General features: G+C 39.0%; 1 protein-coding gene and 1 pseudogene across 2 annotated transcripts; both read right to left on the bottom strand.

The window, feature by feature from the left end:
- Positions 1 to 1,509: 1,509 nt before the first annotated feature.
- Positions 1,510 to 2,906, bottom strand: LOC145714412 (tandem C2 domains nuclear protein pseudogene; annotated as a pseudogene).
- Positions 2,907 to 7,452: 4,546 nt separating this feature from the next.
- KANTR (KANTR integral membrane protein) lies at positions 7,453 to 26,975 on the bottom strand. Of its 2 annotated transcripts, XM_081792696.1 has the most exons (4): positions 26,647 to 26,975; positions 26,462 to 26,535; positions 14,314 to 14,442; positions 7,453 to 12,639 (listed from the first exon to the last, which is right to left on the bottom strand). In XM_081792696.1, exon 4 carries the CDS (start codon positions 11,807 to 11,809, stop codon positions 11,579 to 11,581), a length of 231 nt encoding a protein of 76 aa, XP_081648822.1. In that variant the 5' UTR covers positions 11,810 to 12,639; positions 14,314 to 14,442; positions 26,462 to 26,535; positions 26,647 to 26,975; the 3' UTR covers positions 7,453 to 11,578. The 2 variants fall into 2 exon arrangements, with proteins under 2 accessions (XP_081648822.1, XP_081648821.1); XM_081792695.1 differs by lacking the exon at positions 14,314 to 14,442.
- Between the last annotated feature and the right edge of the window lie 865 nt (positions 26,976 to 27,840).

Raw genomic sequence — 27,840 nt, 5'->3', positions numbered from 1 at the left:
GTTACCTTTTTTGGGTTTTCAACTTCAGGAAATTGCTTGTTCAAATCCTTTGTAGACCTGTTTGTGGAGGCCCCTCCACTATTTTGCTTTCTATGTGGGCTCCATTGATTGTCCTGATCCCATGGGAAGGCTGGACTCTAACCAAGGCTTCTGTACTCTGTATCAGGCACGACAGTGCCTTTGTACTTCCATATGAATTTTAGGATCAGCTTGTCAAGTTCTGCAAAAAAGCCTGCTGAGATTTTTATAGGTATTATGTTGAATCTAGAGATCAGTTTAGGAAGAATCGACATATTAACAATACTGAGTTTTCCAACACGTGAAGAAGGTATATCTTTCCATTTATTTTGTTCTCTCTCTCGGCAATACAAGCATACAGGTCTTCACATCTTTTGTCAAATTTATTGCTAATTCACATTTTTAGATGTTATTACAACTGGAATTCAAAAAATTTCTATATCCAATTGTTCATTGCTATATACAATTGGTATACACAATTGTGTATATTGACCTTGTATCTTGCAACTTGCTGGCTTCACTTATTAGTTCTAGTAGGGTTTTTTGTCATTGTTTAGTAGATACAGTTGTATTTTCTACACAGATGATTGTTTCATCTTTATTTTTTTAACATTGTATTTTTTGAGAGACAGAGAGAGAGGGAGCACGAGCAGGGAAGGAGCAGAGAGAAAGGGAGACACAGAATCCAAAGCAGGCTCCAGGCTCTGAGCTGTCAGCACAGAGCCCGATGTGGGGCTCGAACCCATGAACATGAGATCATGACCTGAGCCGAAGTCGGGTGCTCAACCAACTGAGCCACCAAGGCACCCCTCATCTTTATTTTTTAATGTTTATTTATTTTTGAGAGAGAGAGAGAGAGAGAGAGATGGGGCGAGGGGCATAGAGAGGGAAACAGAAGATCTGAAGTGGCTCTGCATTGACCCACCTAGGCGCCCCAGTCAGTTCATCCTTAAATACAGCTTTACTTCCTCCATTTCAATCTGGGTGCCTTTTCTTTCTTTTCATTCCATTGGTAAGAAGCTCCAGTACAATGTTGAATAGAAGTAGTCAGAATGGACATCCTTGTCTTATGTTTGATCTTGGGGGAAAAACATTCAGTCTTTCACCACTAAATACGAAGCTAGCTGTGGGTTTTTTTAGATGCCCTATATCAGATGGAGGAAGTTCCTTTCTAGTCCTAGTTTGCCAAGTAGTTCTTTTCTTTTTTAATCATATATGGATACTGGATTTTGTCAAATGATTTTCTGCATTTATTGCAGTGATCCTATGGGTTTTTCTTTTCTTGGTTTGTTCACGTGGTGAATCACATTGATTGATTTTCTAATGTTAAACCAACCCTGTATTCCTGAGATAAACCCCATTTGGTCATGATACCTTCTCTTTTTTTTTTTTTATTTTATAATTTATTTAGTTGCCCCAGAAATACTACTCTTTATTTCACTGTCTATTTTGGCATAGTTTTAAAACATCCCCTTTATTTTGGATATCAGATAGAAGTCATCCCATTTTCTTTAATCAAATTTAATTTTCTATAAGATCCATTACACATTACAATTATGACCTCCATAAATAAATTGACAAATGTATTGATTTGTCTCTTTTCATTGGTAGCAAATTGAAATCCTAAGTCTTCTAAAAGAATGTCAAATTCTTCATCAAATTAATGTGTGATGTCTTCAAGATGGATTTAATCTGTGCCACTTGATAACAACCTTTTCTGGATTTGTAATGGTTTCTTTCCACTGATTCACTGCTTCAGTGTTATTACTGTCTTCGCTTATCCAAATCTGCCCCACAAAGTGTCGTCTTCTTACAGAGCTCCGACTGTAAAGCTTAATGAGAAAAATAATTTCTTTTTCATTCTGTCTGAGTGGAAAAATCATAGTTTCTCCCCACTTTACTCTGCCACTGGAGGCCTTCAGTAAACGTGTCTTCTTCTTATAAATCAACTCTCCTGAACTAAACATTGCCACCTTCACAAAAAAACTCAAAGTGAGAGGTGATGAACAGCTTGGAAGGTATTGTGCCTCGAGAATCTGTAACTGAATTCTGCTATTTACTGCTTGAAAACAAGTCCCCAATTCAAGTTCTGCATGGCAAACAGAAATTTTTGAAGGTGGTGTTATATCCAAAGAGTAATCCATCTCCTGTGTGCTAAGAGCTCTGAGTGACAGTGAGCATTCTCCAATGGTTTTCTTCCTGGGTGTCTGGGTTTGAATCTTAAATACAAGCCTTACGGTTTGTAGACTTTGGAGTTTAATAGCAAATACAAAAGTTTCCATAAATTCAATACTATTAGAGCCTTCCTTTGCTGAAGATTTGAAATGCACTGGTTTGGGCAATGTTAGTATTCCTTTTATAGAAATAGTAGGAGTGTCTCCACAACTAGAAGGCCAACTTAAATCTTTGCACTGTAAAACTGTGATCCAGATCTGCTCTACTGAAGAATTATAAAACACTTTCACATTCAATCTCCCAAAATCTCTTTCATCTCCTGACAGAGTAATTGTATCCAGGCTTCTGTTACTCCCCTGGGAGTTCTTCCTGGAAGAAGAGTTGCTAGGCACACTGGACAGGGAATCATGTCTCTGGATGAACCGCTGGGATGAACTTGTAAGATCAAACATAGACTTGCTTAGCCCAGGGGAACTGGGAAGTTTGCTGGTCCTTAAATCACAAACTGATCCATATAGTCTCGCTGCTTCTGAACGTGGAGGAAGGCGCCGGATCAAATCAGGTGAAATGTGCTGATACCTATAGCATGGGTTGTATACATCGTAGCTGGCTCCGTGCTGGGATGAACTGGAAAGTTCTACCTTTCGATCTCCAAAAGATGCTCTGGCAGATCCTCCTGCAGCCAGCGGGCGCTCTGCCCTGGCCTCCTGCGGGAGCCAGGCCCGGGGTCACCTCGTGCGGCCGCGCCCCAAGACCCCGCCCCTGGTCCCTCCAAGTCCGCCCAGCCCCTCTACCTTCTCTTTTTTTTTTTTTCAACGTTTTTTTTTTTTTTTTTTTTTTTATTTATTTTTGGGACAGAGAGAGACAGAGCATGAACGGGGGAGGGGCAGAGAGAGAGGGAGACACAGAATCGGAAACAGGCTCCAGGCTCCGAGCCATCAGCCCAGAGCCTGACGCGGGGCTCGAACTCACGGACCGCGAGATCGTGACCTGGCTGAAGTCGGACGCTTAACCGACTGCGCCACCCAGGCGCCCCTCTACCTTCTCTTTTTAATATATTGTTCAATTTGATTTGACAAAGTTTTGTTTAAAATTTTTTCATCTCTTGCACCTTCTCTTTTGACACCATTTCCTCAAATTTGCCTTGCCACCAAGTACTTATCTTCAGTATGACCCCCTCCTCCTGTCCATATCCTTCAGACTGTGTCTGAGATGATTACTACGGCTGAGACTTTTCCCAAACTCAGAGAGGGCCCAAGAAAATTTAAAACAAAGGTTGAAAGCATTTCTGATGTGGTAAGTCCTACCTCTGAGAGCAACTATCAACTCCTGGCGGCAGGCTTGCCCCTCAACAGATGCAGGTTCCCAGCCTGAAGAGCTATCACACCTTTTAAAGCCTCTCAGTACCTGACAGGTGTGTTCTGAAGAGGAAAGCATTACTAAATGCTTAGGAAATCCCTTGCCCTGAATTAACCCCTCACTGTCACTGTTCCCCCATTTGGTATTGCTCTGCACTGAGGAAATATCCAATACAGGTCACCTCTCAAGAGGGGTCCACCCTTAAACACTGCTGAAGAATCCTATCCCGTTCTACCTAATGAACTTGATATCCCACACCCTAAGGGGCCCAAATAACTACTTCAGATTTCTGACTTTGTGTTTTTTTGTGAATCACTTTTGTTTTCAAGATATTGGGAGAACACACAGGACAGGATACACTCTGCACTTTTCTTGTTGCACCGCAGAAACTCTTCTCCCTTCCATCCCTTCATGCACAAAAGTAATAATGGTAATAATAGCAAACACATATAGAGTGCTTACTATGTGCCAGACACTATTCTAAATTAACTTATTTAATACCCTCAATCACCATATGAAATAGGTACTATTATTATCCCCATTTTTACAGACAAAACTAAAAAATATAGAAGTTAAGTGACTTAGGGCGCCTGGATGGCTCAGTCAGTTGAGCGTCCGACTTCGGCTCAGATCATGATCTCAGAGTTTGTGAGCTCGAGCCCAGCATCAGGTTCACCTCCGTCAGTGCAGAGCCTGCTTCAGACCCTCTGTCCCCCTCTCTTGCCCCTCCCTAACTTGCACGCGCACTCTCTCTCAAAAATAAATAAACATTTTAGAAAAAAAAAAAGAAGTTAAGTGACTTGCCCAGCTATGAAATGACAGATCTGGAATTTGAGTCCAGGCATTCTGGCTCCAGAATCCACTGCACTACTATGCAGTCGAGTGACAGAACCATGGCACTGTTCCGTACTTGTACTCTAGCAGAGGGCCCCTCCCCACCTTCCCACCCCTACTATCTGTACAAACTTTAAGACTTCAGAATATGTCACGTCTTTGGTATCTGTGGTGCCTCTGGCCAAATCTGACATCAGGGAGAGTTTCCCACTGTCACTGACACCCAAACATACATATGTGGAAACAAAAACTAGTACTGAGGATGGAAGATTTAATGTGACATGAAAAAATATTGCATATTCAGGAAAATGAGGAAGCTATAAAAAGCAACGTGCATTCCCTAGGTATTCTTAGACCCCAGAACACTGCCTCTCTGCAAATGTTGAATGAACATTCCATCAGGAACAAAACAGGACTACCTGCTACTACCATAATCCTCAATGTTGTCGTGGAAGTTATAAAAGAATAGTAGGACAAAACAATCAGATAACTGGTATAACACTGGAAAAGCAGAGATAAAAACCTATTTGCTGCTGATATAATTTCATGCCCAGGAAACCCAAAAGGTTCTGATATGAAAAATGCATTAGAATGAGTATATTAATAAGATGGCTTATAAGTCAGTCAAATGTACAGAAGTCAATAACCGTCCTGTATCTTAATAATTTCCTAGGAAAAGAAATGGGGGAATTTTTTCCATTCATAAAAAAAGGAACATTCAGAGAACAACAACAAAAGCCCTTAGAGTCAAGCAATAATCGAAGAAGGATCTTCAAAGCAGCCAGAGAAAAAGGACACACAAAAAAAACAAAAAACAATTAGACAACATCAGACTTCTCCACAGCAGTAATGGAAACCAGAAGACAGTGCTGTAATATCTCCTAAGTGTTTAGAGAAAAAAAGTGTAATTTAGAATTGAGTACTCAACAACCCTATCTTTCAAGAAGAATAAAGTAAAATAAAGGCATTTACAGATAAATGCAGTTGGAGACAGTTTACTGTGAGGAGATTTGCACTCAAGGATCTTCTAAAGCATCTGTTTCAAGAAGATGAAAACCCATCCCCCAAAAGAAGGAAGCTTAGCAAATAAAATAATAAATGAGTATTCAAATGTAAACAAGCACTGTCTGCATAAAATAATATTATTTGTGTCTATTCTTTGTGTATTGAATGACTTCCTTAGAAAAGAAAGAACTAAAATAGTGAACAACAAGAACATGTGACTTGGGCAACAATGCTTTATTAAGTTTTTGTACTGTTTGGGTGGGGAATTATGATTATGTTTAACTTTAGACTTTAGGTTAAATATGTATAGTAAAATTTTAAGACAAACCACTAACAAAACTTTTGGAGGGACCAATCAAGAAAAAAAGAGAAAAGGCACAAATAAGTAATACGAGCAATGTAAAAGAGCAGAAATCAAAAAATAAGAGAATAGAATGAATTTTATAACTTACGTGAATTGGGACCAATTTCTAGAAAATTCATTTATTTATTAGATGAGCCCACTATAACCTTAACCAGACAAATGCAATAGGTGACCAAAGATGCAAAAATCCTAAGCAATTTATTAGCAAACCGAATCCAAGATGAGTAAAAAAAAAAAAAAGAGATTTAACATAACATGAAAGTATTGGGTCTAATTCCAGAAATGCAAGAGCAGTTTATCATTAGAAAGTCCCATAACAAAGTGTCCCCGTGAGTCTCACAGAGAAGCTCAGTCCTCTTTGTCATCCCTGGAGAGAAGGGGAGGCTGAGAAAGGGGTAAATCTCTTGGAGATGGGGTCTTTGAAGAGGCCAGGCTGGGAACAGGCCTGGAGCCTGTGAAAGCATATTATACACTGCTAGAATAATATATACAGGCAACAGCTCTGAAGCAGGGACATTAACCTCATTTTACAAATGTAAAAACTAAGGCTAAAAAAGGTTAGGAAACTTGACCAAGGTCAAAATGCTAGTAAGTAGTTGAGCAGTGACCCAAACTGAGGTGGTTCTGGATCTACAGCTCATGTTCTTAATCACTCTGCTCTTCTCCCTTTATTGTTGATGGTAGTAGATGTTCAATAAATGGCGGCCAAGGGCCAAGTACTTGACATATGTTCTAACACCCACAAAAACTGTCCAAGGTTGGCATTAGACTCATTTTACGGATGAGGGAACTGATGCTTAAAGAGGATCAGTTAAGTCACACAACCAAGACATGGGGGTTCCAGGATTTGAAACTGGGCCTGCCAGACTCCACAACCCATTTGTCCTAGATTATTGCAGGTGTGAATGAAGCTCGAGAAAAGATGAATCACAATGCCTGAAGACAAGACTCCTGGTGAGATGAGGGTCTCTACATCATGGCTGGTGTCAGGAGTCAGAAAAGCTCCTCTCCACAAGGAGATTCCCACACATAGGGCTGAGGAGACTCTGCCATCTCCAGGAGAGTGGGAATGATCCCTGCCCCAGGGAGGTCTAAGGGAAGCAGGTCACATGAACATCATGGTCTAGATAAGGAAGCCAGGGATGTTGGAAACTGGTGTGGATGAGCTCATAGACAGTCAGGTCTGACCAAATTTTCATTACTTTTCTTAAGAGTTTGAACACATTGGCATGTCGTGGGGGGGGGGGGCACAAACTCCTCATATCTGGGTTTTGGTGCTAGATTATCTTAGGATGATCTCATAGGAAGACAGGTGAATAGTAAGGGTAGTTAGGCAGGTCAGTACACATCATTCTGCTTCCTATCTTTTGGCCTTTGCTCATGCTGTACCCTTTGCCTGAACTGACCTCCTCTCCCCTTGTTAGTCATCCAGAAGATCCCTACTCATCTTTTAAAGCTCAGTTCAGGGGCGCCTGGGTGGCTCAGTGGGTTGAGCGTCTTACTTCAGCTCAAGTCACGATCTCACGGTTTATGGGTTCGAGCCCCATGTCAGGCTCTGCTGACAGCTCAGAGCCTAGAGCCTGCTTCAGATTCTGTGTCTTTCTCTCTCTCTCTCTGCCCCTCACCTGCTCACACTCTGTCGATCTCTCTCTCAAAAAATAAATAAACATTAAAAAAATTTTAAAAAAAAGCTCAGTTCGTATGCCATCTCTTCTAAGGAATTTTCCCTGGTTCCCTATCCTGGGTTCTGTGTTCCTCAGAGGCTCCCACAGTCTGTTGTAGCCACTGTACTGGCCATACTGAATTATGGTTCTGTGCCTGGGAACACACCTTGTTCATCTCTGGGTCCTCAGTGCAGAGCAGGATGCCTGACACAGAGTAGGCAGTAACTCAGTTTTGCTCAACTAAACTTATAACTAGTTAGATGGTTCCACTGGTTATGATTAACGAATTCATGTTGGTCGGGGGAGGGAAATCTCTAGTCGAGTGCTGTAGGGCCCTGTGTATAATGATGGCATTTTGATGAAATCAGTGGGTGACAAAAAACTAAGGGACTAGGTTGCACATTAGACAACAGAATTAGTATCCCAACACTCTTGGCAAGTAGGTACACTGGAGCCACAGTGGTCCCCAAGGAGTTTAGGGGGAAAGTCACAACTAAAACCTCATAACCAATTGCAGCCTTGACAATGGAGAAAAGGTTTTTTTGAGCTGAAACTTACCTCCCCATATAGTCCACCATTATAACAGTACATACTAGGTGCCAGGCTTTGTACCAGCTTCTGTACCACCTCCAACCCAGAAGAAATCCAATGGAGGTGATTTGCTTGGTCTGGGACCAAGAAACAGTTACTCACAGAGCAGGAAAAAAGGGTATTCTAGCTGGGATCAGAAGGCCCAGTGAAAGCTGAGGCTTTGTTTTTTACCAAGAGGTGGGCATGACCACACAGCAGTTTGAGGGGCTGTTTGAAAAAGAGACAGTTCTGGGGCACCTGGGTGGCTCAGTCGGTTAAGTGTCCGACTTTGGCTCAGGTCATGATCTCACAGTTGGTGGGTTCGAGCCCCATGTTGGGCTCTGCACTGACAGCTCAGAGCCTGGGTCCTGCTTCAGATTCTGTGTCTCCCACTCTCTGCCCCCTCCCCTGCTCACACTCTGTCAAAACTGAATAAACGTTAAAAATTTTTTTTTAATAAATAAAAATAAATAAATAAGTAAACATAAAAAAAGAGGCAGGCCACCTTTAGGAGCCCCAGGGCCCAGAGCCAGTCACAGAGAACATGGGTCTTTGTCACCACCCTACCAAATGTGAACTTGCTTCTTGAAAGAACCCAGGAGCTATCTTCACTGATTCTTCACAGCCCTCACCCTTCTGAACAATGACATCCATGCTCCTTGGCATGCCATGAAAGGCCTTCATGCCTAGCCTAGTTCTCAATGCATTTCTCTATCATCCACATTAATTAATACAGTTTATTCCATAAATATTTATTGAGTATCTACTAAATATTACTATGCACTGTTATTCTTGGCACTGGGGATACAACAGTGAACAAAACAAAGCCCTGCTTTATGGAGCTTACAGTCTACTGAGAAGAGGGAAACATTAATCACAATAAATAAATATAAAATATATCAGGTGGTGGTCAGTGTTTTGTACAAAAACATAACACATCAAGTAGAGTTAGAAAACACTGGTGAACAGGACTAGTTTGTACGTGCTAGTCAGGGAATGCTTCTCTAGGGAGGTGACATTTAAGCACACTGGAAGTGGGTGGGAAACTCACAAGATTATCTGGAAAGAAGAGTGTTCCAGGCAGTGAGAACAGCAGATACAAAGGCTCTGAAAGGAGCGGGTACTTGACATGTTTGAGGAACATGGAGACCAGGGTGCTGGAAAAGAGTGAGTAATTGTAAGATTAATAGGATATGAGGTCAGAAAGAGGATGGGGACCAGATTTCGTAGACTTTTGGGCCATGGTGAGGGCTTCAAGTTTTATTCTGAGGGAGCTGGGAGCCACAGGAGAACTTTGAACAGAGAGACATGATCTGATATGGATTTAAAAGGAATTTCAAAGAATTAGTAATAGGTATTCTAACATTAGGCAAAAGAAAAAAACAGACAATTACTAGGAAAACAACAAAGGATGTATAATCAGAGTGCACTATGTGGTTTGGATGTGGACAGTAATTACAATGTCATACTTATGCCAACAGTGATTGTTGGTTGAACAAAAAATGTATATAAGATGTTTTTCAAAATAACAGATGCAGCCACAAAGATAAGCAAGCAAAAAGAGACTATGAGGGATGACTAGGCAGATTAGAAAGTGAAATATATGCAGTTTGTACAAATGAAAAATGCACCTATTGAAATAAAAAACTCAGTAGATGGATTAAACAGTAGATCAGATATAGCTGAAGAGAGAATCAGTAAACTTAAAGATAAATCTGAAGAAACTGCCCAGAATGAAGTGCAGGAAGATAAGGAAATAGGAAATATCAATGAGACATTATGACATATGGAAGATATAATGAGGCCCAAAATATGACTGACTGGATTCGGAGAAAGAAAATACAGAAAGAATGGAAGAAAGGCAATATTTTAAAAGATAATGGCTGAGAATTTTCTAAAATTATGAAAAAACATGAATCCAAAAGCATGAATCACATTTCCAAAGTAGAATAAAAAAGAAATACATGCCTAAACATGTTACACTGAAACTGCATAGCCCCCTGTACATCCCCCTCTGAGACAGAGACAGAGACAGAGAATTTCTTAAAAGTGGCCAGAGTAGAAGAAAACAGTAACACCTACCAAAAATAGCAATTAGACTGACAGCAGACTTCTAAATACCTGTAACAAATCATCTTTTAAGCATGGGGATAAATTACAGACATTTGCATATAACAACACCTGGGAGAATTTAATACCACGAAACCTGTACTAAGAGAGCATCTAAACATTGTGCTTAGAAAAGAAAAGGATCCCAGAATCATGGTCTGAGATGCAAGAATGTATGCATGTAAATCCAAACAAATACTGTCTATATAAAATAATACTCAGGACAATGTGCAATTTGTGAGGTTAGCAAAAAAAAAAAAAAAAAGGAAAAAACTAACATACTGAAGACAATAGCATGTGGCAAAGAAAGGATGGACCAGGTGTGAGGTTCCTGCATTCTTCAAGAGGGAGGTGAAAATGTGATTTAACTTTAGGCCTTATAAGTTACACACACATGATAAAAGTTCAGGAATAACCACAGAAATAAGTGGGTAAAAAAAGAATGTGTAAATCCCAAAAAGTAGAAGACAAAATTGAGTAAGAAAGCAAATAAGTAAATCTCAAAACTAAAGAAAACAGGCAAGAGATAAATGAAGCATAGAAAAGGCAGTGGTAGCAAACAGAAATAAAAAAGTACAAACAAGTCCAAACATATCATAGAAAACACAGAGTAAACTTGTCCATTAAAAGAGAACATCAGATTCGATTTTTTAAAGGGTCCAGCTATATGCTATTTTCGAGAGATATAATTAAAGTATAAGGGCATGACAATGTTGAAAAATAACAGGATAGAAAACTGTATACCACACAAATCCGAACAAGAAGAAAAGCGTGTGTTAATGTAAGATAAGATAGACTTCAAAAAATACATTATCGAGAATAGAGAGGGTCATTACATATTTACCAGGAATATATAATAATTCTTCATTTGAATATTCCTAATAAAATATCCTCAAAAAATATAAAATTTTAAAAAAGAACTATAAGGAGAAGCAGATGACAAATCCACCACCATAGTTGAAAATTAACACACTTCTTACAATTACTGGCATAGCATGACCAAAAACTCAGTGTAGATATAGAAAATTTGAATAATACAATTAACAAACTTGATAATAGACATATGTAGAACTCTGTGTTCAACAATTAGAGAACATACATCTTATAAAGCACATAGGAAACATTAAAAAATATTGATCATGTACTAAACCATAAAACAAGTCTCAATAAATTTCAAAGAATTGTCATGACACAGACCACATACTCAGACCATAATGCAATTAAGACAGATTTCAATAACAAAAAGATACATTAAAAATTCCCCATACTTTTAGAAATTTATAAACACACTTCTATATAACTCACCAAATAAGTAACCATGATGGAAATGCTGAAGTACTGGGAATCGAACAATAATGAAATACGACATGTCTGAATGTATAGAAAAGTAGTATTTGGAAGGAAATTTCTATCCTTAAATGCACACGTTATGAAACAAGAAAGGCTGAAAATGAATGCGCTCCATGTCCAACATAAGAAATCAGAAAAAGAACAACAGAATAAACCCAAAAAATGTGGAGGGAAGGAGATCAAAAAAGATGAGAGCAGAAATTAAAGAAATAGAAAACAAAGACACGATAGAGAGGAGCAACAGAGCCAAAAGCTGGTTCTTCGAAAAGACTAATAAAATAGACAAACCTCTGGTGAGATTGATTAAGAAAAACAGGGAGAAGGCACAAATAACCAATATCAGCAATGAAAAAGGAGACATGATTACAGATTATATACAGCAGGGAATCTTTCAAAAGAGAACTTTTTGCCAATAAATTTGAGAATGCAGATAAAATGGACCAATTCCTAGAAATTGATAACTTATCAAAATGGACTCAAGAAGGAAAACAAAATCCTGAATAGCCCTCTAGTGGCTGGAGGAACTGAAGAAGCAATTAAAACTCTTCCTACCAAAAAACAAACAGAAGAACAACAACAACAACAAAATAGGAGGCAGAATTTTCCAGCTGATTACAGGTAGGTGAAAAGCTATTGAGCCCCTCAGCCCTGGAGGTGTCCACGTAGGACTTAAGGCAGTGGAGACCCTAGGCAGGCCACTTCTCTCTATGGACAGCCTCCTAGGGAGATCCTTACAGGGCAGCCTCCTGTGAAGTGGGGCCTGGAAAATCCCTCTACAGTCCCTGGAGGTAGGGAGCACGAGTGAATAACATCCAGCACTCAGTTAATGCTCTGTGGTCAGTGTGCTAATAAGCAAGGCCAAGGAGGAGCTCTCTCACTTGGACAGCCTCTTCAGCAGCCAGCTTCTGTAGTCTTCTGCTCACTGAGGACAGGGAACCTGTGGAGCTGCTGGAGGAGTCTGCGTTCCAGTTGCCAAGAAACACCACACACAGCCCAAGTTGTGACTGATTGGTGTGGGGTTGGGTGCAGGGAGGCCAAGCAGGGGCTTCTGGAGGGTGGGTAGCTCCAGGTAGAAGCCCTGAAACTGTGTCTTCGTGAATAACAGAAACTTCTATCCGTTTGCAGCTGATGAGCCCTTTTAATGGTGTCCAAGCTAGCTGCAGGGTGATGGTTCTAACAGTGATGCGTGTTCTGAAAATAAGAGCTTCATCATTATTTTGAAATAATTAATATGAAAGAAGTCAATTGGATTTGAAATCTAATCACATTATCTCAAGAAATTTGAACAACAGATTTGTCAGGAGAACAACAACAACAACCAAAAAAGCTGTTATGTATCATTTCAGTTGTTAAACATTTTTTAACAAGTTAAAAATTGGTTTTAAATGCTTTATCACTTAGTTGTACAAGGAAAGATTTTTGATGATGGGGACTGTTAAGAATTTGAAGAATGTATCATTAAAGAGTCTTGATCAGGATTTGTGTTTAGCCATTTCAAGCATAAAACCGGATATAAAATAAACATGGCATGGAAGCAGATTTCAGGCTTCTCATTTACATTTCTGAAAAGATTTTATTTAGAAATTTAATATTAATTCAATGGTAGAAAGCAAAATACCAGGCCAAAATGGTTTTACCAGAGGATTCTACCAAACAGATCATTCCCAAGTCATATAGCATCTTCCAGAATATTGTCAAAGGGGGACTGCTAACTCATTCTATGATACCAGCAGAACTTGAGGCCAAAAGCAAATTATGACAGCATGAGAAAGGAAAATTAAAGACCAATTTTACTCATGGACACAGATACAAAAATCCTAAACAAATATTAACTAACTAAATCTAGTACTGTATAAAAGGGAAAAGATCATGACCAAGTTGTGTTTATACCAGAAATGCAAAGGTAAAATCTATAAACATCATTTACCACACTATCACATTACTGACAAAAAAAACCCCATAATCATCCCCCAAACTAGAAAACGTATCTGATAAAAAAAATTCAACACCCTTTCATGATTTAAAAACAATAATAAAAACTTGGCATAGTGAAACAGGTGGGCACTTGCTTTAATCTGATAAAACCTGGAGAAATCTACAGCAAATAGCATTCTTAAAAGGGAAAAAAGTTAGTGGGGTTTCCTTTAAAATACCCAACAAGACAAGGATGCCCACTACTGGTTTTTTTTCTCTTGAACACCGTACTGGAGGTCCTGTCCATCTCAGTAACACAAGAAGAATAAATTAAAGGCATAAAGATTGGAAAGGCAAAAACAAAAATGTCATTGTTGGTAGCTGATATTGTTGTCAACATAGAAAACACAAAAGAACATACAGACAGCTTAAAAGAAACAAGGGATCCTTGAGAAATGGTCAATGCTAGGGATGAGGCAGGAAAATCTTCAGATGAGTAGGGAACATCTTGTAGTGCCAAAGCCAGTAAGGCAGTGCTAAAAAACAAACAAACAAAAAAAGATGGAGGCATGTCAAAGGGACACAGGAGCCAACCTGAAGGAGCTCCCAGTGACCAAACTATTAAATAAATAGGCATGAGTTCTTACTGATACAAACAGGTGACTGGATAAATGAGGGAATGGATAGGTAAATAAAGAAAGAAGAAAAAATAGTTTTTACAGAAGAATTCCAAATGATACATGTAAATACATGTATACATGTATCATTTACCACCCCCTTCCAGAGGTGGAGCTTAAATCCTCTTCCTCTCCTTAAGGGTGGGCTAGATTCTTCTAAAGAACAGAAAATAAAAGGGGAAAAATAACAACTTTGCAGTGGAGAAGCTGGACAAACACTACCTTAACCAAGTGATTAAGGTCAACATCAGTGATGTCATAGGGTATCACATACCTCTGATATAATGTGATGAAAAAGGCACTTCAACTCTACGGCATTCCTTCCAAAAACAACCCCAGGCTAATTATGAGGAAAACTTCAGACAAATCCAAACTGAGGGACATTCTATAGTATGCCTCAAAACTGTTAAGGGCATAAAAAACATGGAAAGACTGAGAAACTATCACAGAGCAGAGGACAATAAAGAGAGAGAACTAAACTCAATATGGTATTTTGAACTGGATCCTAGAACAGAAGAAAGACATTAGTGGGAAAACTGATAAATCCATATAAAGTCTAAAGTTCAGTTAATAGTAATATACCAATATGGCTTTCTTAGTTTTGACAAATATACCATGGTGAGGAATACACAGGAACTCTCCATACTATCTCTTTTTTTACTCTTCTGTAACTGTAAAATTATTCGAAAATAAAAAGATTGCTTAAAAAATATAAGTTCAGAAAGGTGAATGGCTATAATATTAATATAAAAGCCAACTTCATTTCTATACACCTGCAAATGAGATAAAACATGTTAAATAACAAGATCTCCTTGAAAGCAAAACCATTAATATCAAGGAATAAGTCTGACACAAGATATGCAAGACCTTATGCAGAAATTAGAGAACTATACCAAAAGACATTCAAGAATTTATTTAAAATGAAAGGGTATATATCATGTTCATAGCTAGGAAGACTCGACATCATAAATATACCCAATTCCCTTCAAACTGATCTATAGAGTCATTGCAATTCTAATATTCTTGTAGAACATGAAAAGATGATTCTTAAATGTGTTTGAAATAACAATGGGCCAAGAATATGTGATATTCCTGAATAAGATGGGGAAGATTTTGCTGTATCCATTATCAAGATTCTTCATGAAACTAAAGTTATTAAGGTAGTGTAACGTGATTAAGGTGGTGTCATATTAATTCAGGGACAAAAAGTTGGCCAATAACAGAGATTCCAGAAACAGACCAATACAGATATGGAACTTTGGTGTATGACAGGGGTGGCACTTCAGATCATTAGGCTATCCATGTGGAAAATAATGAAACCGACTCCGTACCCCATCACCTTCTACCACACAAAAACCAATTCCATTTAGACTAAAGACTTAAATAGGAAAAATAAACTTTTTAAAAAAGTTTGTTTACTTATTTTGAGAGAGACAGAGACAGTGTGAATGGGGGAGGGGCAGAGAGCGAGAGGGAGAGAGAGAGAATAGAATCTCGAGCAGGCTCTGCATTGTCAGCACAGAGCCCAATGCGGTGCTTAAACTCACGAAACCATGAGATCATAACCTAGGCCGAAACCAAGAGTCAGATGCTTAACTGACGGAGCTACCCAGGCACCCCAGGAAAAATAAACTTTTAAACTTTTATTTGAAGAAAACAAAGAATATCTTTATGACCACAGGTTAGGAGAGATACACAAAAAGTGTGCTGGTTGGAGACAAAAGATTGAATTGTTCAACTAAAATTAGGAATTCCTGCTCATGCAAAGACACCATTAAAAAAAAAGCCACAAACTGAGAAAAGATATTCAACACGTATAATTGGCAAATGATGAGTATCCAAATAGTTGAATAACTCCTACAAATCAGTAAAACTGATAAAAATCCCAATTTTAAAAATGGGCAAAAAATGTTAACAGTCATTTCATAAAAGAAGAAACATGAATGGCCAATAAACATGAAAAAATGCTCAACCACATTAGTGACTAGAAAAATGCTAATTAAGTCCACATCGAAATATCATTTTATATCTACTATAATGACAAAAAGTAAAAAGTGGGACAATATCAAGTACTAATTAGGGTGTGGATCAACGGGATATCTTATAAATTGCTGAAAGGTATATAAATTGTTAACCTTCAGATAGGAATACATTTTGGCATAATACTGTCAAGCTGAATGTTTATATATCCCATTAACTCGCAATTCTATTTCTAAGTATACACCTTAGAAAGATGGGTGTACATGCGTACTAGGAGACACACACAAGAATGTTCATAGTAGCACTGTTCATAAGAGCAAAGAGCTGGACCAATCCAGATGTCTATCAACAGATGAATGGATGAATGATTTGTTTTATGGTTACCCAATGAAATATTATGCAGCACTGAGAATGAACAAGTGATAGTTACATGCAAAACATAGGTGAATCTTTGAAACATAATAATGAGTGAAAAAAGTAAGTCACAGACGACTACATATAGTATGAGGCTATTTTTACAAAGCTCAAAAACAAGCAAATAAATAATGTATTGGTTAAGCATTTCCACAAATGTGAAAAAATATATCAAAAAAATTTTAATGTTTATTTTGAGAGAGACAGCGTGAGTTGGGGGGGGGGCAGAGACAGAGAGAGAGAGAGAGAGAATCCCAAGCAGGCTCTGTGCTGCCAGCACAGACCCAGATGTGGGGCTCAAATTCACAAAGCTATGAGATGGTGACCTAAGCCAAGATCAAGAGTTGGACGCTTAACTGAGCCACCCAGGCGCCCCCAAAAATATATCAAAAAAAGCAAGGGAATGTTAAACACAAGACTTAAGAAATGGTAATTTCTGGTGGGGTGGTGGTGGTGGTGGGAAATAGAACAGAAAAGGACACAGAGATAGATGCTATCTTAATGTTGCTCTCGCATGGAGCTGTGATTTCTTCAGTTTTGATTATATTATTTCTTTATAACTCATGTATATAATTTTTATTATATATCCAATACTTTTATATGAACAGAGAATAGAAAAATAGGATAAAGTGAGGAATGAAAGCTCTTTTGAAGAGTTTTGCTTTCAGGGGAATAGAGAAAGTCATAGTTGCGTAGGGATGTACGATGAATAGGGTTTTAGATGTTTTTTAAAGACGGGAGCAATAGGAGAGAAATGGAATGACAGAATAACAGCTTTAGTGAACCAGCTTTCCCTTTGAAACAACAAAAATATGGGCAAACCAACTAAAATCAACCATTTCAAAACTTGCAATGAACCAAAGACACAGAATGAAGTAAAAATCATCTATCCAAGAAAAACTACTGAATCTCAGTGAGACAAAGGGTTCTGTGACATTTTAACTTGTAGTTAATTCCCGTCCTCCTTCCCTCTCAAGCTCAGTAGTATAGCAGCCAAAGGTTGACTAAATTGCAGACAACAGAGAGGCCTCATTGCTTTGGTCAGAAATTTAAAAGGAAATCTCAGAGAATGGAGCAACCATAGGAAACTTGGAAAAGCTCTGACATATTCCCAGGTATATAAAAAGGGCTGTGCACATATTCAAGGCTGTGCAAATGCCCAAAAAAGAGCTGGAAAAGGAGAGGCCCCAAGTCACTCACTTCTGGCTGACTGTAAGGCCCTATACAAGCAGAATGGGAAAGCTAAGGCTGCTAGTAAGTTGGCTAGTTTGAAGGCATGCCTTCTCACACAGATCCCCTTGTCAAAGGGTGGAAGACAAACAGACAAGGCATTTAAGGAAACCCAACCAATCACTGGCTGACCACCAAAGTATATTTATCCAGGTGTGATGTCCAAGGAATCCAGGCTTAAAACTAAACAAGAACCTTTTAAAAATAAGCTAACAGAGAACTCAGGGGCCACATAGTACAAGGAATATAAAATCCAAGGAATTAGTCGAGAAAAGTAACTAAACAAATAAACAGCAATGTGAAAAATAACAACCACCAAACATACGCAAACACACACACGTGCACACACACACACACACACACACACACATCCCAGAAAAACAAACCTTGAGGGTAGAAGAGGTTGATACCAGAGTTATTAGAATAGAATATCTAAAATGCCCAGTTTTGGGGGCATCTGGCTGGCTCAGTCAGAAGAGCATGTGACTCTTGATTGGGAGTTGTGAGTTCAAGCCCCATGTTGGGTATAGAGATCAATTAAATAAATAAAAACTTTTTTAAAATGACCAGTTTTGGGGGCGCCTGGGTAGCTCAGTTGGTTAAGCATCTGACTTCAGCTCAGGTCATGATCTCACAGTTGGTGAGTTTAAGCCTCACGTCAGGCTCTGTGCTGACAGCTCTGAGCCTGGAGTCTGCTTGGGATTCTGTGTCTCCCTCTCTCTCTGCCCCTCCCCTGCTTGTGTGCTCTTTCTCCCTCTCTCAAAAATAAATAAATAAACTTTAAAAAATAAAAAATAAAAATGCCCAGTTTTTGACAAAAAAATTATGAGATACGCAAAGAAGCAGCAAAGTATGTTACATGTACAAAAAAAAAAAAAAAAAAAAGCAGCCAACAGATTTGTCCCTGAGGGAGTTCATGTTTGAAACTTAACAGACAAAGACTTTAAATTATTACTATAAATATTTTCAAAGAAATAAAAGAAAGCATATCCACAGAATTAAGGAAAAGTATGAGAACAATGTCTCACAAAATAGAGCATACCAATAAAGACATGGAAATCATTTAAAAAATCATATAGAAAACCTGGAGTTGAAAAACATAGTAACTAAAATGAAAAATTGACTTAGAAGTGTTCAACAACAGATCTGAGTTGACAGAAGAGAGAAAGGGTGAAGCTGATGATAGGTCAATAGAAATGATCCATTCTGAAAAGCAGAAAGAAAAAGGAACGAAGAAAAAGAAAAAGAGCTTGCACAAACCTTCAGGACGCCACCAAAAGTATCAACATATGCATAACAGGAGTACCAAAAGGGCAAGAGGAAGAGAAAGGGGCCAAACATAGCAAACTTGATGAAAAACATTAATCTGTACATAAATAAATGCAAGTAGAATAAACTCAAAGAGATCCATACCTAGACACATCATAGTGTAACTGAGGAAAGCAAAGACTAAAAGAAAATCGTGAATACAGCAAGAGAAAAATAACTTACTGTGTATCAGGGACTCTCAATATGATTAACAGCTGTCTTCTCATCAGAAACCATGGAGGCCAGAATATAGTAAGATGGCATCTTCAAAATATTTACATAAAAAGACTGTCAACTGAGAATTCTCTATCTAGCTAAATTGCTCTTCAAACATAAAACAGAAGTTAAGATAAACAAAACCTGAAAGAATTTGTTGCTAGCCTACTTATCCTACAAAAAACCCTACTTTCAGCCTTAAATTAAGGGACACTGAATGGTAACCTGAAATAGGTATTATGAAAGAAAGTATTTTTGTTTGTAACTCATATTCTCCTATCTGTTTTAAAAGACAACTGTTATAAAGCAATAATAATAAAACTGTGTTGATGGGCTTATAATGTAGGAAGTAATTTGTATGATAATAACACTACAAAGAAGGAAAGAGGGAACAGAGGCATATTGGAACAAAGTTACTATTGAAATTAAATCAGAATTAATTCAAAGTAGATTGTTTCCAGTTAAGATGTTAATTGTAATCCCCAGGGCAACTATTAACTATCTATTAACTATTAACAATCTAACTAAAAATATATGGTTAACAAGGAAATTAAAACGTTAAAGTAGAAAATATCTACTTAACACAAAAGAAAAGAGGAACTGAAAAACAAAGGAACAGAAAAGACAAATGACATACAAAAAGCATATATTAATCCTTCACAAACTCTTCCAAAAATAGGGGAGGAAACACTGTGCAGCCAGTATTACTCTGATACCAAAACCAGACAATGACATCACAAGAAAATTACAGACCAATATACCATATGAATACAGACGTAAAAATCCTCAACAAAACACTAGGAAACCAATTTCAGCAATGTATACAAAGTATTATATAACATGACCAAGAAGGATTTATTTCTGAAATACAAAGTTCGTTTATCATTTGAAAATTAATCAACGTAATACACTATATAAATAGAATAAAGCAAAAACTCCAGATGATCATATCAAAAGATGCAGAAAAGGCATCTGACAAAATCCAATACCCATTCATGGCAAAAGACTCCGAGAACTAGGAAGAGAAGGAAACTTCCTCAATTGATAAAGGGCATCTATATAAACCCCACAGTTAACATCACACTCAATGGAGAAAGACTCAATACCTTCCCCCTAAGATCAGGAACAAGACAAGAACATCTGTTCTCATCACTTCTAGTCAACACTGTACTAGAAGATCTAGCCGGGGCAATTAGTCAAGAAAAAGAAATAAAAGGCATCCAGATTAGAAAAAAAAAAAGTAAAACTGTATTTGCAGATGACATGATCTTATACATAGAAAACCCTAGGGAATCCATTAAAAAACCATTTGAACTAATAAGTTCAACAATGTGACAGGATAGAAGAAGATCAAGAAACAAAAAATCAGATGTATTTCTATGTACTAGTAACGAACACTCCGGAAGTGAAATCAGGAAAATAATCTCATTTATAATAGCAGCATAAAGAATAAAATACCTAGGAATAAATTTAACCAAAAAAGTACAAGCACTGAAAACTACAAAACACTTCTGAAAAAAACTAAACATCTCAATGGGAAGACACCTTATGTTCATGGATTAGAAGGCTTGATATTATTAGATGGCAATACTTCCTAAATGGATATATAGATTCAATATAATCCCAATAAAAATCCCAGCTGTTTTTCTGCAGAAACTGACAAGATGATCCAAAAATTCATATGGAAATGCAAGGGACTTAGAATAGTCAAAACAGTCTTGCAAAAGAAAAACAAAGTTGGAGAACTCCCATTTCCTGATTTCAAAACTTATGACATAGTAATCAAGACAGTGTGGTCTGGCATAGTGACAGACATACAGATCAATGAGGTAGAATTAAGAATCCAGAAAAGTAACCTTTACATTTAGGATTTACAGTCAGTTGACCTTTGACAAGGTTTCCAAGATAATTCAAAGGGGGGAAAATACTCTTTTTAACAAAAGGTGCTAGAACAACTAAACATCCACATGCAGAAGAATGAAATTTGGACTCCTGCCTCACACCATACACAGAAATGAACTCAAAAATGAATCATTGACCTAAATGTAAGAGCTAAAAGCATACAATTCCTGGAAGAAAAAGCCAGAAGAAATCTTTGTGACCTCAGGTTAGGGAACGTTTTCTTGGATATGACACAAAATGCTGAAGTGTCAAAAAATTGATCAATTGGACTTTCCCCAAATTAAAAACTTTTGTGCATCAAAGGACACCATCAAGAAAGTAAAAAGACAACCTACAGAATAGGAGGAAATATTTGCAATTCACATATCTGATAAGTGACTTGTATCCAGAACATATAAAGAACACTTACAGCTCAACAGTAAGACAATCAAACTTTAAATGGGCTAAGAATTTGAACAGACATTTCTCCAAAGGAGATACACAAATAGCCAATAAACACATGAAAAGATGTTCAACATAATTAGTTATTAGGGAAATGCAAACCAAAACCACAATGAAGCACCCCTTCATACTGACTAAGATTGTTATAATAAAAAAGACAGACAGTAAAACGTGTCAGTGAAGATATGGAGAAATTGGAATGTAAAATGGAGCAGCCCCTTTTGCAAACAGCTTCTCAAAAAGTTAACGTAGATTTGCCATATGACCAAGTAAGTACACTTCCTAGGTATCTACCCAAAGGAAAAGCAAACACACACCCACACAAAAACTTGTGCACAAATGATCAGAGCAGTATTATTCATAATACCAAACACAAACACGATTTAAATGTCCAAAAATTTACAAACAGATAGGACAAACAAAATGTGGTCTATTCCATCAAATGGAATATTACTTGGCAGTGAAAAGGAATGCTACATCAACAACATGGATGAACCTCCAAACCATTATGCTAAATGAAAGAAGCTGGTCAGAAAGACCAATGTACTGTATGATCACATTTATATAAAATGTCTAGACTAGACAAATCAACAGAGACAGGAAGTAGATTAGTGGTTACCTATGACTGAGGGGAGGGGAGTAATGGGGAGGGTCTGCTAATGGGTATGAAGTTCTTTTGGGGGCAGATAAAAATGTTCTAAAATTGATTGTGGTGATGGTTGCACAACTCTGAATATACTAAAAAAAATAGCACCCTTTAAAAGAGTGAATTTTATTGTATTAAATATATCTCAATAATGCTCTACAAAAAGGTGGGAGCAGTAAAAGAATGTCTGTGTGCTAATGATCTGTAGAGAAGTGGAAATTGCTGGAACAATGTATTTGAGTGGAGGGACCAACTGATGGCCCTGATGACAACAGGGCCAGTTTATCCATAATAACAGAGAAGAAGGCAGAGTATGTGACTACAGGTGCTGTTTGGTGGTTAGATGTGGTTATGGGAATCTGTGCAGGTTTTCTTCTGATGGTTTTAATTCTTCAGGCAAGTGGGAAGCTTGAGAACAGGATGGAAGAGGAGGTATCAGGAGATTTAAGGAGAAAGAAGATGCTATTTTGTATTTATACCAATTATACCAATGTTAATTCCCTAATTTTGATAACTGAACTATAGTTGCATAATTTATTAATATTTAAGGAATCTGAGTCAATGAGGAAGGTAGGAGAGTGAATGGCACAGGGTAGCGCAGCGGAGCAAGCAGAGAGTAGGACTTAACCGGGGCAGGAGTTTTGCCCCATAGACATGCTGAAGTACACAGAGGGCAAAGGAAGTGACGATATATGCAAGGCTATGGTTATCATGATGCACCATGGAATCTGAGCTGATTAAAGGAAGGGCATGGGAACACAGAGGAAGTAAAGGGTAGTGAAAGCGTTCAGTCTTGGTGGTGTGGAGGGGTTGTTGGAGCTGGAGAGCTAGAGGGAGTAAACTAGAAGGATAAGAATCACTGGCTGGATGGCAAAATGCGTGAAACAGAGTACGGAGGTGATATAGTCATAGGTACAGATAAGAAGGGTGAGACTATCAGAGAGGGTAGCTGAGGTGGGATTGAAAGGCAAGAGCATTATAGGAAAACGGATCAAGGAAGTGAGAGACAAGAATATTGGAAGGATCATCAATGAGGATATTAAAATCACCAAGAAGTAGGACTGGTGTAGTGCTAAAAAGTGACAGTGAGATAGTAGCTAAATTCTAGGAATGAGGTATGATGGGAGCAGGTATTAGTGTATGCCTATACCTGACTATAACACAGATGGGTGGGTAATGGTTTAGTCTGATGATTTGAGATTTAAAACAAGGTGGTTGATATTTACATAATCTTAAAGTATCTCCCCACAAATCACTTATTAATTACAAAGGAAAAAAGAGCAACTATAATGGAGAAACCTGGCAGACACCACCTTAAACAAATAGTCAAAGTGTACAAAACCAGTATTGGGAAAAACTGACATCATATGCTTTCTGACATAAAACACTGAAGACACATATCTTCTTAGGTATTCAGCCTAAGGAGGACATGACAACTAAATGAAATGTAAGATCCTGAATTAGATCCTGGAAGAGAAAAATTACATTAGTGGAAAAACTGATCCAATTTGAATAAGTTCTGTACTTTCATTAATACTATTTTACCAATGTTAATTCCCTAATTTTGATAGTTGAACTATAGTTGCATAATTTATTAATACTTAAGGAACCTGAGTGAAGGATAGGTGAGAATTCTTTGTACTATTTTTATAACTTTTTAAGTCTGAAGTTAGGTAAAAATAAAAAATTTTTTAATGCTAAAAAAAAGTTGTTTGAGGAGGAGGGAAAGAAAGTGTCTGGGATGGTCAATCAGAGTGAGGACACCTACCTTCACCTCCAGGCCTCCTGGCAAGAGGGGTATGAGGGGGCTGCTGGGGAGCAGAGTGCTCAGGGGAAAGCCAATTTCTATTCAAGCAGGGGGTAGACAGTCAAGGGACGTTTGGGGACATTTTAGATCACCACCGTAACTGGAGATCACTAGTAACATTTAGTAGGCATGGACCAGGGGTGCCCAGTGCTCGAGACAGCTCCAAACAGCAAAGAATTATACCATATCCCATGCAACTTTAGAATGTCCCACCAGACGATCACGTAGGTGAAAAACCCATTCATTGCATTCATTTATTCATTCAACAAACATTTATTAAGAGAGCCTATTGGGGCACCTGGGTGGCTCAGTTGGTTAAGTGTCAGACTTCGGCCCAGGTCATGATCTCACAGTTCGTGGGTTTGAGCCCCACGTTGGGCTCTGTGCTGACAGCTCAGAGCCTGGAGCCCATTTCAGATTCTGTGTCTCCCTCTCTCTCTGCCCCTCCCCTGCTAATGCTCTGTTTCTCTCTCCTTCAAAAATAAATAAAACATTAAAAATTTAAAAAAGAGAGCCTATTATGTGCTAAGCACTGTTTAGGTAATAGGGATACATCAAGGCATGAAAAAGACAAAAATCTCTGCCCTTCTAGAGGTTACAATCCAGTAGGAGACTTAAACAATAAATGACAAACACAATAAAGGTGTAGATTATATATTATATAAGAGGGTGAGGAGCACTATGGGAAAAAAATAGATGGGGTACAGTCTAAGGAAGAGCTGTAACTTTAAAGAGGATGGTCAAGGTAAGCCTCATTGAGAAAGTGACATCTGAGAAGAGGCCTGAAGGAAGTGAGGGCATGAGCCTTGTACATATTTGGGGGGAAAGCATTCTAGGTCTAGGGGATGGCCCAGTACAAACCCCTGAGGTGGAAGTGTGCCTACTATGTTCAAGTAGCATAGAGGAGGCCAGTATGGGTGGGAGAGAGGGAACAAGTGGGGAGAATGGTAGGAGAGAAGGTCTGAAAGGTTATGGGGGCCAGATTATGGAATATGTACTGACTTTTCCAGAAATTCAATGAACCATACAAATTGAGGGAGGATTGCACTTTGTTTTGTTTAAAACTTTATGAAGAATAACAATTCTTGATATTCATGAACAATGGTTTGGAAAAGCATATCACCCTACCCATGGTTTCTGAGCAATCAATACACATGTGTCACATTCCCAGGTGCAAGTATCATTACATGCAAGACCATTCATTATATCTTCCAGTGAAATTATATCCCAGCCTTTAAATACTGAAATGCATATCATTTTATCATAAATTACTCTTCCTTTACTTCTCCCTTATATTACAATTAGGACATTACATTGGTTTGGGGGGAATTATGTGTGTAGACAGATTCTATTATCTATGAACTTCATTTCATAATAGTGAAAGGGGCATTTCAAAATATAAATTATAAAAAATGGAGTGTTGAGTCCAATAGGTATAAAAATCACTAAGGCATAGCAAGAAAACGAAGGGACTATTCAGAAGCCAGCATGAGAATGGAGATTTTGCTGTTGACTGACAGCAAGTTCCAGAAGGCTTGATTAAAGGATTTCAGGATGGGGACAGAAAAGAGGGCATCTGGGGCTGTGTGGGAGATCTAACTAGAAGAATCCTGGTCTTCTTGTGGTGACCAACATGATAAAGGTTAAAGGGCCTGGTTCACTTTTTCATCTAAGCTGCTTCTGACCCTGTAGGTCTCCGCCTGTTTAACACAGTAGAGTGAGGAAATAAAGAGGAGTCTCTCCTCAGTGAAGCCAGAAGCCAGTCAAGGCCCGGCTCCATTTTTTAATTTATTTTTATCATGTATTTATTTATTTATTTATTACCCACAGAACAGTCCAGAACCCCAGGTGAAGCTCATAAGGGCTCTCAGGCCAAACTCATTGCTATAAGCAATGCACCTTTAACCTGCTTAGAGATGAGAAAGAGACAGATACAAAGATGAAAAACAGTAACAGAGAAAGAAGCATTTAGAAAGAAGAATCAACGGGGGTTGGGTCAGAGACAGGGAGAAAATAAAGTCAAAGACCAAGAGAGATCTTTTTTTTTTTTTTTTTTTCAATCACGACAGTCATAATTTATTGGGAATTCTCTAGGGGCCAGGCACTGAGCAAAGTGATGCACATGTATGGTCTCAGGTGGAGATTATTAGACTCCCATTTGACAGATGAGGAAACTGAGGCCTATATGGGTGATGTAGATGGCTCAAGGTCTCATGGCTAGTTTTAACTGGTAAGGTCAGGGTTCAGCCTTCTAGGTCTGGGCTGTCTAGCATGTCTCAGAGAAAGAGGCAGAAATATAGAGATACACAGTAAGATGGAGGTAGAGACGGAGAGGGAGAGGAGCGGCAGAGAGATGGAGACTTCAGACACGCATGCAGACGATCACGTGAGCTGCAGACCTGCACCGAACCGTTTCCCAAGAGACAGGAGTGGGGGATGGAGACTGGGCATGGGCGATGGGCTCCGCAGGGTACTCACCTGGTTGCTGTCTGGGGCTGCAGGGGCACTCGCCCTCCCTTTGCTACCCGCAGGATCCTCAGCAACCTGCTGACCTAGGGTTAAGAGGCCGCCCAGGTAAAAGCTCGCCCAGGCCCCACCCCTCTTGCGCTCCAGCCCGGCCTCTTTCCTTTACACCCCCCAACCCCGTCTTTACAGCGTCTCACCAGACACCTCCTGCCATCCGCGTCGCCGCTGCCGAGCGCGAGCAGATTCGAAGGACCGACGGCTGGATCTAGTGAACACTGAACGCGTCCCTCCAGTCGGCTGGAGAACGAGCGGGTTAGCAGGCCTCCACAGCTACTGACCGCTCTCGGGTTCCCATTGGAGGAGTGCCCTCCTGCCTTCCCTGGGATTGGCTGGAGTTGGAAACACTTTAGTTTTATTCCCCCAGGCCGGGATCCAAGCCGAAGAAAACACCGCCCTCTTAGGGGTCTTTGATTGGTTTATGAGCCAAGCCCACCCTTTAATAGGATTGGCCAGGAGAAGAGGACTTGTCGTTGCCCTTTGCCAGTCTGTTTGAGGACTTCGGGAATTAGTTGGGAACACGCAGACGCGAAGCCCAAAGCGAGGCTGGGCGTCAGTCAAGTAGATTCCCGGCTTCTTGACGTCTTACTCTCCGTGAGCCATTTTACCTAAGCCAACGCTCTGCTAAGAGACACGACCTTACCTCCACCTGCAGGGATTTCTGAACCAGGTTTCTTTTGCTCAAAATGAACGTACTGCTTCATTTCAACCATGGACGATGAGGTGGTTATGGGGCTCTGGCCATTCACCCATCAGGTCCTGCTGCTTACTAAGACATTGGTCAAGTGACAACCTCACTAGGAGCCTCAGTTTAACCATCTGTGAAAGGGAAAGATAATTTTGAAATCTTTCCTAACGATGCTGTTGTGCGGATTTAGAGGACACACATTAATTGCCTGGCGCATATATAGTTAAGTTCTCCCCTCCTAATTCTTGCCTTTCCCATTGTTTCAGACTGAAGGAACTATGGCCCCAGAGAGGCAAACTGATTGTCTTGAGGTCACACAGCAACAAGACCCTGAATAAAACCCAGGTTCTGTTCTCCAAAGGAAAGCTATTTAAGAAGGAAGGAGAGACAGGAAGGACATTTCTGTTATCAGGAGTTCTTAACTGGGGTTGATGGACCTCCAATCCAGTCCCAGGACAGGGTTTGGAGGGGCCCATGAATTCAGATGAGAAAAATTATACATCTTTATTTTCACTCTAATTGAAATTTAGAATTTTTTTCAGCAGAGAATGTAAAATAGTAGTAGTACCTGTGATTCTGTCACCAAGAGAAATCACAGAGCTTTTCATATCACAGCACAGATGTTGCAGATCTCTTGAAATATGTA

The sequence above is a fragment of the Panthera onca genome, chromosome X (genome assembly GCF_046562875.1).
Source record: "Panthera onca isolate mPanOnc1 chromosome X, mPanOnc1 haplotype 2, whole genome shotgun sequence".
Taxonomy (NCBI): Eukaryota; Metazoa; Chordata; class Mammalia; order Carnivora; family Felidae; genus Panthera; species Panthera onca.
The sequence above is the reverse complement of the archived record's forward strand: the minus strand, read 5'-3'. Positions and strand labels throughout refer to the sequence as shown.